This window comes from Octopus bimaculoides, chromosome 20 (assembly GCF_001194135.2).
Source record: "Octopus bimaculoides isolate UCB-OBI-ISO-001 chromosome 20, ASM119413v2, whole genome shotgun sequence".
NCBI lineage: Eukaryota > Metazoa > Mollusca > Cephalopoda > Octopoda > Octopodidae > Octopus > Octopus bimaculoides.
The window spans coordinates 21,596,292-21,609,671 of NC_069000.1; the positions used below are offsets into that span (position 1 = coordinate 21,596,292).

Genomic DNA, 13,380 nt, shown 5'->3' on the forward strand with positions numbered 1-13,380 from the left:
TCCACTGCCCCCAAGGAGGCAATACTGCCCTAGAAGATTCACACACTTATTGCAGCAGCTCTTCAGTTTTTCTAAGCCCTGTAAAAGAACTTGGAAGGTTAGGCCTCCAACCAGGCCTTTCATGATACCCTTAAAGCCAGAACTTTTCAGCACCCCTTCATATGTATATTCATGCCAAGTTGATAATCCCCTTCATTGCTGTTCTGAATTTCCCTCCTTTATATATTGGTTTTGGTGGCTAAAAATAAATATGTTAAGGCTACAGAATATTATCATGATCCTTCTTAGTTTCCATTGGTCAGTTTTGGTTACATGTTATTGTTGAGAATACTGTTAGAGCATTTAGTGTTATAGCTGGTTCTAGCCTGTCTTAATATGGTCAAGCGATTGATCCCTGATAGAAATAGGTAGAGGACATTGTGTAGAGGAAGAAAGGTAGATAGATTGATAAGACTATTTATTAAAACAGTGGAGTTTGAAATTACACTGTAATTGGTGAGGTTATTAAGATTAAATAGGCTTATGTACAAATTAGTAATCATCATTATTATTTAACGTCCATTTTTCCATACTTGCAGAATATTGGAAATGAATGACATTGTATAACTATGACACTTATTTACAGTTGTTGTGCCATATCAAGACAAGGAAAAACAACACACACACACTCACATACAAGGGATATCTCTCAGTTTCTGCCTACCAAATCCATGTACAAAGCTTTGGTTGACCTAGGGCCATTGTAGAAGATACTTGCCCATTGTTGCATTGCAGTGGAACTGAACCTGGAACACATTCACCTATATAATACAATCAGAATTTTCAGAAAAGCAATTGCCATGGGAGTGGCTGTGTGGTAAGTAGCTTGCTTACCAACCACATGGTTCCGGGTTCAGTCCCACTGTGTGGCACCTTGGGCAAATGTCTTATACTATAGCCTCGGGCTGACCAAAGCCTTGTGAGTGGATTTGGTAGATGGAAACTGAAAGAAGCCCGTCGCATATATGTATATATATATATATATATATATATATATGTATATATATATGTGTGTGTGTGTGTGTTTGTGTGTCTGTGTTTGTCCCTCCAACATCGCTTGACAACCGATGCTGGTGTGTTTACGTCCCTGTAACTTAGCAGTTTGGCAAAAGAGACCGATAGAATAAGTACTAGGCTTCCAAAGAATAAGTCCTGGGGTCGATTTGTTCGACTAAAGGCTGTGCTCCAGCATGGCCGCAGTCAAAAATGACTGAAACAAGTAAAAGAGTAAAAGAGATACTTGTAGTAGTAAAAGAAACTGGCGGTGGATACAGCTTGATGATGCGCAAAGAGAGAAATGTCGGCTCTTAAATGTTCTTGTCTTCTGCTTTATGTTACTGATTTATATTTCATTCAGTTGTGTAGATTTGATACGCAGCATCTTTTTTTTTTATATCTGTGACAAAAATAAATGATGTCATGAATTATCCGCACGCACGCACACACACTTGAAAGCAGCGAGAACTGTCTTGTCATCGTAAAGGATGACTGTTGACTTGTCTTGTGACTGTGTTTAAAGTGAAGAAGAGTTGCATACCGTGAACCTCACTCAATCCAGTGGCAAGACCAGGTCAAGATGACTGGATGCAGCGGATGACCAAGATGCCTTGTTTACCTCATCTTGTTCCCTGCACTTTACAATGTATCACCACAGCTACATTCCCTCCTATTGAACTGTGAAGGCTTCTTCCACAGAGTCCATTGAATCTGGTCGTCTTGTGCATAGGTAGGCAAGCCCTAAAATGTTGATCAACGCATAGCTGGGACACTGACAGGCGCTACCACTCTGGGCCAAAGCAGATGCAGGAACCATAGTGGCTAACAGATGGTTCTACACATCTTGCAACTCTGGAACTCTCAAGCCATAGCCTCACTGTCAGATGCAGTTTAAAGCCATACCCAGGATACGAACACACACACACTCTCTCTTTCCTTCTGTCTCTCTCTCTCTCTACTACTTTTGTTCATATCAGTGGTTCTCAATCATTTTTACTTGTGGACCCTTTTCATTACTGTTTTACTCTATTGGACTCCCATAGCCATTTGAAGTTTTTAAAAAATCCCATTGTATTTTTATATTTAAATTTTATTATGAATTGTAGAAAAAAATCCTAAAATATTTTGTGTATTGTAGAAGTATAAGCAATTTATTGTACATAAATTTTAACAACAAAATCTTATATGGACCTTGGTTGAGAACCACCAGTTTATATAAGTGTACAACACACTTGTGTTTGAAGTGTAGAATCTAAGATGCCATTTTCGTATGCAAGGTAAATAGCATTAAATTACATGGCACATACACCCTCAAAATGAACCAACAAAGGGACTTCTACAGGGTCACTTCATTTGCTAGAAATAGATAAATATCCTTTAAACTACACACCAAAACCCTAATGATTTTATACACTCTCCCATAGGATTGATTGCATCACTCCATTCAATGTGAATACAGTGTGAGTGCAGGCAAACAAAAAGTGATTAAATGACATCCTTGGAATCTAATCTTGTTTCCTTTACTTATAACAAGCATATAAGACATTTTAACCATGAAATTGGGCACCCATAAATATGTTTGTGTGTACCTTTCTTTCGACCTCATATGATGGTTGTAAACAAGCATCATCACTATACAAGTGATGTTGTTCATTTTCAATCTGCCATGAAAAAAAGTTGGTGACATCAAGGGTATCTGGTCATAGAAAATCTGCTTCAACAAACTTCGTCTAACTCATGCAAGCACGGAAAAGTAGATGTTAAATGATCATGTGTGTCATTTATACAAATGACATATGAGCTTCAACCACCAAATGCTGTTTTGTTTCATCTTTTCTATTTTTGATTTTATTAAGAAAAAAATAAGTCTTTTTTTTTTATATTGTCAAAAGAAGTTAAAAAAAAAAATCTGCTTGCATTGCCATTGTTATTATTATTATTATCATTATTGTTCATTTTTTCATTATTTTTGTTGGCTTATGTTTTTCTTCCAGGCAGTAACACTGTTTTTGGGTGTGCTTATCCTGTGCCTGTCAATGGTGATCGTCTATTTCCTAAACAACCGGGCAGAAGTCATCTTCCCTACCACATCAGCTTTCCCTGCTCATGATGGCTAAATAACCTGCAATTTCCCAAATAGGCTTGTTCTCTTCTACTCATATTTGCATAGGCATGTATTCTTCAACTTAACTCTGTGCACATCCACCTTAGCATTGTCAGTGATTCTGTTCTTAATGTTGATGTTGATGCTGCTGCTGCTATTGTTGCTGCTGCTGCTTTTATTTGTCTAATTTATTGTCAAATGTATGTGGGTGGGATAGATCATACTTTAGGCCTTTCACACAACTAAATTTATTATAGGAAAAGCTAAGAAATTATTTACATTTTTATTTAAATAAGCTACTGGTTTCAATTGTTTTAAAAAGTGATTTAGTCATGCTGAAATAAAAGGAAAATTAAATTGAAATTAACTAAATTAATCCTTTAGCATTTAAACCAGCTATATCCAGCCAAAATAGTTTACCTGTTTTATGTTCAAATTGGTTAGATCCAGCCTCTCGTGCCAACCCTGCAATATCATTCTAAAAATTAAGTTACCTCATTGAAATCTCAAAGCTACAAGACGATGCATGGTTAATTTGAAACAATGTGAATGAATAAACATTGGTCTTGACAGAATAATGTGAATGCTAAAGGTTAAATTAATTGTTATGAAGAGCATCCAGCCATAAAAACTGTGTCAAATTATTCAATGGAGCTCAATACAGTCTTGCAGGTATCCTGGATGTTAAATGATGACAGTGATGAAGACGACAAATATCAGTTGTGGAAGTTCACATAATTTTCTTATAAAAATCACACTGTGTTGTATTTTGTTTCGTTCTGATTGTTGCTTGGTAAGTAGATAGCTGTGGTAGTAGCCAGCAACTTGACTGCTAACTAGGATCCAGCAACAGTCAGAAAGAGAAGAAACAACACCATAAGAAAAACACATGAACTTCTTGAACTGATAGTAAGGAAGATTAATTTGATTTATTTCAGTTTACTTTCTCTTTTATTTTAGTATGACTAAATCGTCTATTTAAAGTAAATGAAACTGGTAGCTTATTTAGATAAAAATATGATTTCTTTCTTTAAATAAAGTTCTCAAAGCATTTCCTTATTTTTGTCTTTATATATGTTTGTGTGCATATGTGCGTGTATATATATGTATGTGTTTATATATGAATGTGTGTGTATGTGTATATATGCATGTATCCGTGTGTGTGTGTGTGTAATGTTACCAGTAGGAGCTTAGCACAACAACACAAACACTTAACTGTACATGTACACCCAATATAATCCAACAAGAGAGCTTCTACATGGTCACTCAGTCTACTAGAAATAGCAGGCAAATATCCTTAAGTCATGCACTATTTCTTAATCATTTTGGAAAAAGAAAGACATTAGACAATGCAGTCTTATATCTGAAACACTTTGCTCATTAGTCTACTGGATTAGGATCAAAACAATAATGTAACAAGAAGACTTCTTATGAGATTTGCTTAGCTTGCTAGAAAGAACAACAAAGTATCCTTCAAATCAAAACCCTATCTTAAAAATGTAAGACACATTGGATAATGTAATCCTAGATACACTATATCTGAAAAGTGATTGTTTGCTTACAGCTGGATCATCTTTAATCATAGGCCTGCTAAGTCAAAGCAAACCTGGGGTTAAACAATCCCCAATATTTCTATGTACTTGTCATCTAAATAATTATCAAACCTGTTCAAGCGAGCACAAATCACCGTCAGTTTCCTTGAGCCCCAAAGATTATTAACTTGACTCCATGTCTCATGCTTGAAATTGAGTGTTTGCTGAGAAAACCACAATGGAATGTTGGTTAACATCATTGCATTTATGTTGCCTAAGGAGCCTCAAGGAAAGGCCTGAACATCTCATTTTTTTTTTAATCCATATAAAATCTTTGTTGTACTTAGACAAAAAGAAATTTATGTACATTTTGTAAATCAAGTTACTTAAAAGTAGTCTTCTTTAGAAATGTCTTTTATTCACAAATTCAAGAAAATGAAGATTATTAGTGTGTGTATATGTTGGACATCTTTGCTCTGTATTTCATGTTTCTGTATATTGTCTTTGAAAATTTTTCACAATGTATTTATCCTCCTTTTCCACCTCTTTTCTCTCTCTCTCTCTCCCTCTCTGTGACACCAACTGTATTACTATAAAAGAAAAATTAAACAAAGTGGAGTAGGTTTGTAATTCAAAGACTGTGTGATGTGAGACTATTGCAAGTGGGAATTTAAATTGGGGACATGGATTCGAGCTTGTTCAGACTTGACTGTTAACTTCTTAAAATTCACTAACATAAACTCATTGTAACCATTGCAGAAATGAACACTTTTGTTTCAGTTGAAAGACACAACTGATACTTTATTTTCATTGTTTGAAAAGAGAAAGAAAACATTTCCTTTTTAATGACATTAATTTGAATTTAACCCTTTGTGTACATGATCAAAGAGCTGTTAAATGGGGCTGTAAAAGAAGGAAAGGTTGTGTTCATAGTCTTTGCAGGTCCTCATAGACAGATGAGATTGATACAGATGAAGCTCATTTTAAACATTTGTAGATTGATCTCTGTAGGAAAATCATAGTTGGGGTTTGTAATGGATTTCAGTGCGTATTTTACAGCTGCAGGCCATTGTTGTTGTTTACCATTTGATGTTTGGTCCTTCCTTTATTTATCTAATGTTTTTTTTATGTCCATGCAAGAATAAGATTTTGGATGATCCTACATACCAACTCAAATCACATTGGAGAACCCTCATTTAACCCTTTAGCATTCACATTCTGTCAAAAGTAATTCTTATTTATTCAAATTGTTTTGAATTAATCATGCATTATCTTGTAGCTTTAAGATTTTGACAAGGTAACGGTTAATCTTTAGAACGATATTACAAGGTTAGTGTAAAAGGCTAGATCTGGCTAGTCTCAACATAAAACAGGTGAAATATTTTGGCCGGATGTGACTTGTTTAAATGCTAAAGGGTTAAGACATTTATGAACAAACAAAAACCTATATTATTCACTTTTCATTTATTTCTTAATAGTATTGTCTATTCTGAATTGTTGAAAAGTTTCATCATACATAGCAACATGGCACAATTCAACATAATTTCTATGTATTTGTTCATTCATTCTCAAACAAGTTGATTTAATTTTGATCAATACAGGAAACAAAGCAGATGACATCAGTGATGATGGTTTCTTAGAAAAGACAGTTCGACTGCTCCAATTTCTCAAAAATTAACATTATTTCAGTTGTAATTAATATCCTTTGACATCAGACATCTTCATAAGCAATGTTACATGTATTTTTTTCATAATCTTTGTTGTTGTTTTTTTTTATTAAACATTTATTGTTTTTCTTCTTTCTATTGCAGACTCTCATTTTGTTACTGGGTATCATCATCTTTGTGGTCTCTTTGGTTGTGGTCTATGTGTTAGTAGAGAAAGCAGATATTATTTTTCAGACTGCTCACAAACACTACTAACTAGCTTGAACCTGAATCTAAACTAACTTTACCTAATTTAACTTAAAAAAAAACTAGACTACACTTCTAGTAAGCCACTATGGCAAAGCTTATGTCAATATATTTGTTAGCACAGAATACTTCTTGCTTTCCTTTCAATTTTGTTTTGGTAAGGCAAATGAAGCACAAGAACAAAGAAGAAATTTCTCACACGAGGGACCAAAGAACCATGAACCAGTTTCAACATCAAGAATTGATAATGATTTTTTTCCTCTTTCTACTAAACTATCATCTTTTCATTCCCCTCCTCTCTGAATACATACACACGCACACGCACACACATATTTATATATACATATGCTCCACACACACACACACATTTATATATACATACGCACCCCCCACACACATTCACACGCACACATTTTGTGTATGTGTTTCCAATAACAGGTGTGGATGTTATACTTTCAACTTTTCCATGTAAGTTGTCTACTTAATAATAAGGAGTGTATAAAATATTTGTTCATATTTATGTGCACTGATGTTAGCAGTATCACTACCATTCTATATCCGCTTTTCCAAGCTTGCATGGGTTGGGTGGGTCTTCTCCAGTACACCATCTCACCATTTATTGCAATTGTTTGACATCTTGAGATCAGCTTTCACTGCTTCTATGTCTTCCTTGGTTTTTCCCCTTCCACTCAGATTGCTTGCATTTTTTAAAATTAACTAGCACCCTCCATATGCATCAAATGCCCATAACAGTGTTGTCTTCTTTCTTGTACACAACATTTGAATCCTCTTATACTCTTGATAGCTCATTTCATTTCTTTTCACATCTTCCATGTTCAGTGTCCATGTTTTGCTACCATGCAACCTCACACTTTGTCAGTAGCATTATACAGTCAACTCTTTTCCAGGTTAGTGAATCCCTTTGTTGCATGCAAAACCAGTAGCTTCCTGAACTGGTTTAACCTCATCCTTATTCTGGTTTCTATGCTTTTGGAACATCATCCTCTACCATTAATTATGTCACCTACTTAATGGAAGCTATCAACTTGTAGTTGATAACTATGGAGTCTTTCAAGAATTTAAGGGAATCCATTTCATGGGTGACCTTAATGTTCACTACTCAAGCGTCTGCTATATATGGAGTCTTTTCTTCTCTGTCTACCTGCCTGTGATTCCACTGTATTTGTTGTACTCTGGAAGTTTACATTTGGTACACTGTGCAGAGTTACTACTTAACTTCTTTTCTGCATATTGAGCAAGGCCGCTTCCCATTAGAAAGGTGGCTATGCTTGATGTGCTAACTAGAACTTTTGTCTCTGCAAGGTTTATTTTGAAGCCTCTAGATTCTTGCTTCCATGTTTGGAATATTTTTCATAATTTTCATTTGATCAGCTATGAGAACTAGATCATTCAGAAGTTCCCTTGGATAGACAGTCTGAAATTCTGTGAATTGGCTGGACAACAATTATAAACAGTAGCGAGCTAAGAACCAAACCTCGATGAATGCTTATCTGCAAGATTTTTCACTTAACTCATTACTAACTTTAATTTTGTTGGCAGCATCTCTCTACATCACTCACTCCATCCACTTGCCTTCACCTAGTTCTTTTAGCGATGACCTGACTACAGAACATGATCTCCAAACTGCCTCTCATCTAAGCAACTTGTCTTTCTTGTCACTTGTACTATAATCCTTTCTGTTACTTTTACAACCAGGTTCATCAACTTGATGACTCTGTACTTACTTCTTTCTGTCAAATTTCCTTTGCCTTTGTAGTTCTTGTTGATGATAGTGCTACACCAGTCATTAGGTATGACTCATCCTTGTACTGCCTGATTGACTACATAAGTGATTATTAGCACATGTCCTCCTTCATTGGATATTTTCAGTATCTCACTAGCTACCTTTGATGGTATCGCTACTTTCACTGCCTTCATGTCCTCGATTGCACTTTTGACCATGCTGCTGTCCACTTGAACAGCTGCTTCCTCTGTTGGATTTACTTGGGGTAGAGCCTCTCTCATTCTGTTCAGTCAGTGACTTCATTGTGCCCCTTTCTTCTTGGTGTCAGTCACAAAAGTGTGTCATTTTCTTTCCATACACACTTTTCCCCAATGACCTCTTGTTTCATACTGAAACACTTCTTTGCAATTCAGAACACCTTACTTTCATCTTCTTTCTTTGCTATCTTTATCTGACATCTAGCTTCTTTTTTTTTAGGTATCTGATATGATTCCTTGCTTCCCATTTTCTCCAAATCTTTCTAGGTCAATCCTTTAGCTTTTATGGCAGTATCTAAAGTATCACCATGTTACCTTTCTGTCAAGCTGGAACTCCCACTCACAAGTTCTGTTTGTGACTTACAACTGGTTGTATCACAGAAACTCCCAGTTGTCCTTAGTTACGTATCTATCATGTGTGTGTGTGTGTATATATATATATACACACACACACACACACACATACATGTATACATCTGTATGTATCTATACATATGTAATATATTATATGTATATACGTCTGTGTGTGCATGCACATGTGTATATATATATATATACATACATATATATATATATATATATATATATATACATATACACACACACACCAGGTATTGAATTCACATTAATCAGAGGACCAGCTCTGCTTGTCTCTTTTTATCAACTCAATGATAATAAAAACATATCCTCCTCTTCAGCTTCTTTTGTTTTCATCCTCTTCCAGTTTTTTTCTTCCACAACTGAGATTTTCCTTGCGTGTTATCTTCATCTTCTCATTTCATTTCACTGTCCTTAACAGATCTCTCCCCATGATCAGCACCACTGGATCTGACTAAATTCTTGTTCCTCACCACATTCAATTTTTGCAACTGCTTTGATTCTTTTCAAACTTTTACTAGATTTGGGTCCTGTATTGCTTGTTACCTGATGAAAGTGCAGGCTTCTACAAAACATTAAAAGTGGGGGAGAGTGTTTTGGTGGAGAAGATTAATAACTTGTTGTTTAGCCCTGATTTGAACACAACTGTTGATCAAATAAAGACATTCCAACCACCATTATTATCCTGTCTTCTTTTTTTCAGACAGGCTACCTATGACTACATTTTATTAAATGTGCTCTTCCTATATATATATATATATATATATATATATTTATCATCATCATCGTTTAACGTCCGATTTCCATGCTAGCATGGGTTGGACGATTTGACTGAGGACTGGTGAAACCGGATGGCAACACCAGGCTCCAAATATATATATATATATATGTATGTATGTATGTGTATATGTATATATGTATATATATCTTTAAATAGTAGAGCACAGTTGGGAAGATTTGGCTGCTATTTCTATTGGGGGAAGGTTCATATTGATTTGTAAAAGAAATATTCAATAATGCTTTGATGATTCAGACGTTTGGTAATACATTGGTTTCTGAGTTGGGAGTGCCTAGGTGGAAGTGGCATGAGATGAACCTGCTTTGAGGAGCAAAGGCTACTGTTGTTTGTTCATTGTTGATACTGTTTTCCTAAAAAGTAATTATATTTGGATTAAAACAATATTTTTTTTTTGTTTGAGATTTAAAATTTTGTTTCTGTCAGTAGATAAGAGATAGACTTATTTTCCTTTAGACTTAGTACATTCTGAAACAATTACCTTTCTCACTAAATCTTGTATGTAAATGTTTCTGTTTAGTCTATATATGAGTGTGTGTGTGTATTTAGTCACACAAATATGTGCATTACACACACACACACACACACACACACACACACATCCCTTCCCTTCCCTAATACTCTCTCTGTTAATCTCTCTATATATTCTTACTGTAATAAACTTTTTCTCTCAGCACCTCACTTAAATTCATCACCCTTTCTTCTGCTCTCTTGTTCTCTCTTTGTGTGATGGGGATCTTTACTCATTGTAAATCAAATTTACATGTTAAACTTCACCAGATCTGTTGACATGAAGGAAGCATCTAGTACCCCTTATAAAGTGGTTGGTGTTAGGAAGCCATCCAGCTGTAGAAACCTTTCCAAAACAGAGACAGTTGAGCAAGACATGGTCCTGTGATTTGTTGAACTGCTCAGCCAATGCCAGCATGGAGAGCAGTTATACAATGGATGAGAAACACTATTCAATATGTACAGTAGAATTTATTTGTTTGAATATAGTAATTTGCTTTGTTGCTTCTCTGAATTTTTTGCTTTGTACATTTATTGAAGTGACATGAAGCATTAGCTTGAAAGGAATGCACATATACATATCCTTACTCTAATTCCCTTTTTTTCTCCCCTTCACCATTTTCTAGCTGTCTCTCTCCCCCTCTTTCTCCGTTTCTCTCTCTTGTTGCTCACACGTGACCATCATCCATCTTTCTTTTCCTCATGTAATCATCTTTCTTTTCTTTAAGGACTGGACATCTCTCTCTTCTATCTTTTCTCCTTTCAAAGAAAATATTCCTCTTGCATTCACTGTTTTACCCTCTGTTATATCGCAATACTACACAGTGGCTGTGTGAGCATCTTCATCTCCGTCGCCACTGTTATATCACACGTTCGAATGACCTCTACTCAACTTCTAGACTTCTCCCTCTATATCTACGTATTGGGCTAGCCTACTTCATCGTCTGGGGGTGTCGACACAACACCCTCATTCTAGTCTATCGACCCTCCATGTTTGTTTTCGGTCGTTTTCCTTGTATGTTTCCACTGTCCTGTTTTTGTTCCCAACTTTGACCCTCCATAAATCCCAAATTATATATATATGTATATATACATACATGTGTATATACTTGTGTGTGTGTATATATGTATAGATATATATATATGTATACATATATGTGCATATATATATGTTTGTGTACATATATATATGTGTAGTATATATATATATATGTGTGTGTGTGTGCATATATACATATATGTGTATATATATGTTTAGTGGTATTTTGTTCTGAGTTCAGATTCCGCCGAGGTCGACTTTGCCTTTCATCCCTTTGGGGTCAATTAAATAAGTACCAGTTATGCACTGGGGTCAATGTAATCGACTTAATCCTTTTGTCTGTCCTTATTTGTCCCCTCTATGTTTAGCCCCCTATGGGAAATAAAGAAATATATATATATATATATATATATATATATAAATAAAATGCAATCACACAGCATATGGTTGTGCGATTAAGAAGTCTGCCTCCCAGCCCATTTTGTGGCACCTTGGGCAAGTGTCTTGTACTGTAAGCCCTGGGCCAATTCAGACCTTATCAGTGGATTTGATATGTGGAAACTGAAAGAAACCTGGTGCATGTGTTTGTGTCAGCATCATATAAGAAGTGTTATTTTGTTTCCAGTCTTTGAAAATGTCTGGCCAGGAAGGAATACTATTTTGCTTGGGAACAGGTGAGGGTTGGTGACAGTAAGTGCATCTGGTTGTAGAAAATCTGCCTCAGTGGATTCATTCTGACCCATGCAAGCATGGAAAAGTAGATGATAAAACAATTACTACGACACATGTAGTAACAAGGATAACCAAAAGACTATTTGTTGTATTGGTGTGAACACCTTTAGTTAGTAATAACAAAACTGTTTTGGCATTTCACACCTTTTTTTATTTTCTCTTCTCAGGCATTTTTTAACCAGGTAAAAAAAAAAAGAGTTATAAATATTTATCAATCAGTGATTTTAGTAGAATCATTAATGCTGGACAAAATACCTTTTCAGTATTTAATTTAATTACTTTACATTTTGATTTCATATCTCACTGAAGTCAGCTTTGCCTTTCATTCTTCCATCTGGCAGTGGTTGATAAAATAAAGTACCTGTCAAGTACTGGGGTCTATTTAACCCTTTATTAATCATGCATTATTTCGTAGCTTTGAGATTTTGATGATGTGACTGTTTATTTTTAGAATGACATTGTAGGGTAGATGTGAGAGGCCTCATCTGGCTGGTTTGAACATAAAACAGGTAGAATATTTGGGCTGGATGATGGACTCTCCCGTCAAAGATGACAGATGAGTGTTCAGCTTTTGCCAAGTGACCTGCATAACTAATTTATAGTGGTCAAACTTATATGTTGTACATTAGCTTACTCTCTCCTTCAAATCAACATTTCCTAAACAGGTGAATGGTGTATCACATCAGGTGTTGAAGTGATTGCAGAGCAATGTGAGATGCAGTCAACACAAACCTAATCTAGGGACTGAAACCATGATCCCACACTTATGAGTGCAACACCCTAACCACTAGGCCATATGTCCTATAGCCAGTATAAATGCAAAAGAGTTAATCCAGGAATCTTGCTCTTCTCACGTTTGTGGCCATGTGAATTTATAACAAATTGTTATTGTTGGTGAGGTTTCGTTGATGTTTACCCTGCTATCACCATCACCAACCAACTCCCACTTCTCAAATTGAACAAGCATTTCTGTCCAGATCATCCCATTTTTATTTATATCTAGGACTTCATTGTCCAATTGCAGCAAGTTGAGTGGCCTCACAGAAGCTCTCTTGCTGTCATGGTGAGTAGTCTGATGTGGCAGAAAACTTTCACTAAATAGCTTAATCATTTATTTTTTTTCTTTCCAATCTCTAGAGTTCTTGCAGCACTTAATGTGCTTAATGTGCTTAAGTTGCTGTTACCAACTCTCATTAACTTTTGAAGACTTCATTCTTAATAAAGGAAAAACTTCTTTTTAAAACCTCATAATCAAGTCATTGTCATTTGCCAAGTGAAAGATGTATTTTGTTAAAAACCCGGAAGAAACATGCTAATTTTTACTTGGGGGTGGGGTGGGG

The 13,380-nt window shown here is 35.5% G+C and overlaps 1 protein-coding gene across 2 annotated transcripts in view; it reads left to right on the forward strand.

Annotated features, from left to right (window-relative positions):
* LOC106874840 (nicastrin) overlaps window positions 1-9,640 on the forward strand; it is an 83,501-nt gene extending 73,861 nt beyond the window's left edge. The window contains exons 15-16 of one of the 2 annotated variants that reach the window (XR_008266377.1): window positions 3,030-3,205; window positions 6,483-9,640. Coding sequence is in view for 1 of the 2 variants with exons in the window: in XM_014922738.2 (XP_014778224.1) it covers window positions 6,483-6,593 (111 nt within the window). In the remaining variant the exon portion in view is untranslated. The remainder of the gene's footprint in view (window positions 1-3,029; window positions 3,206-6,482) is intronic. The other variant, XM_014922738.2, reaches the window with a different exon arrangement.
* Window positions 9,641-13,380: the final 3,740 nt, after the last annotated feature.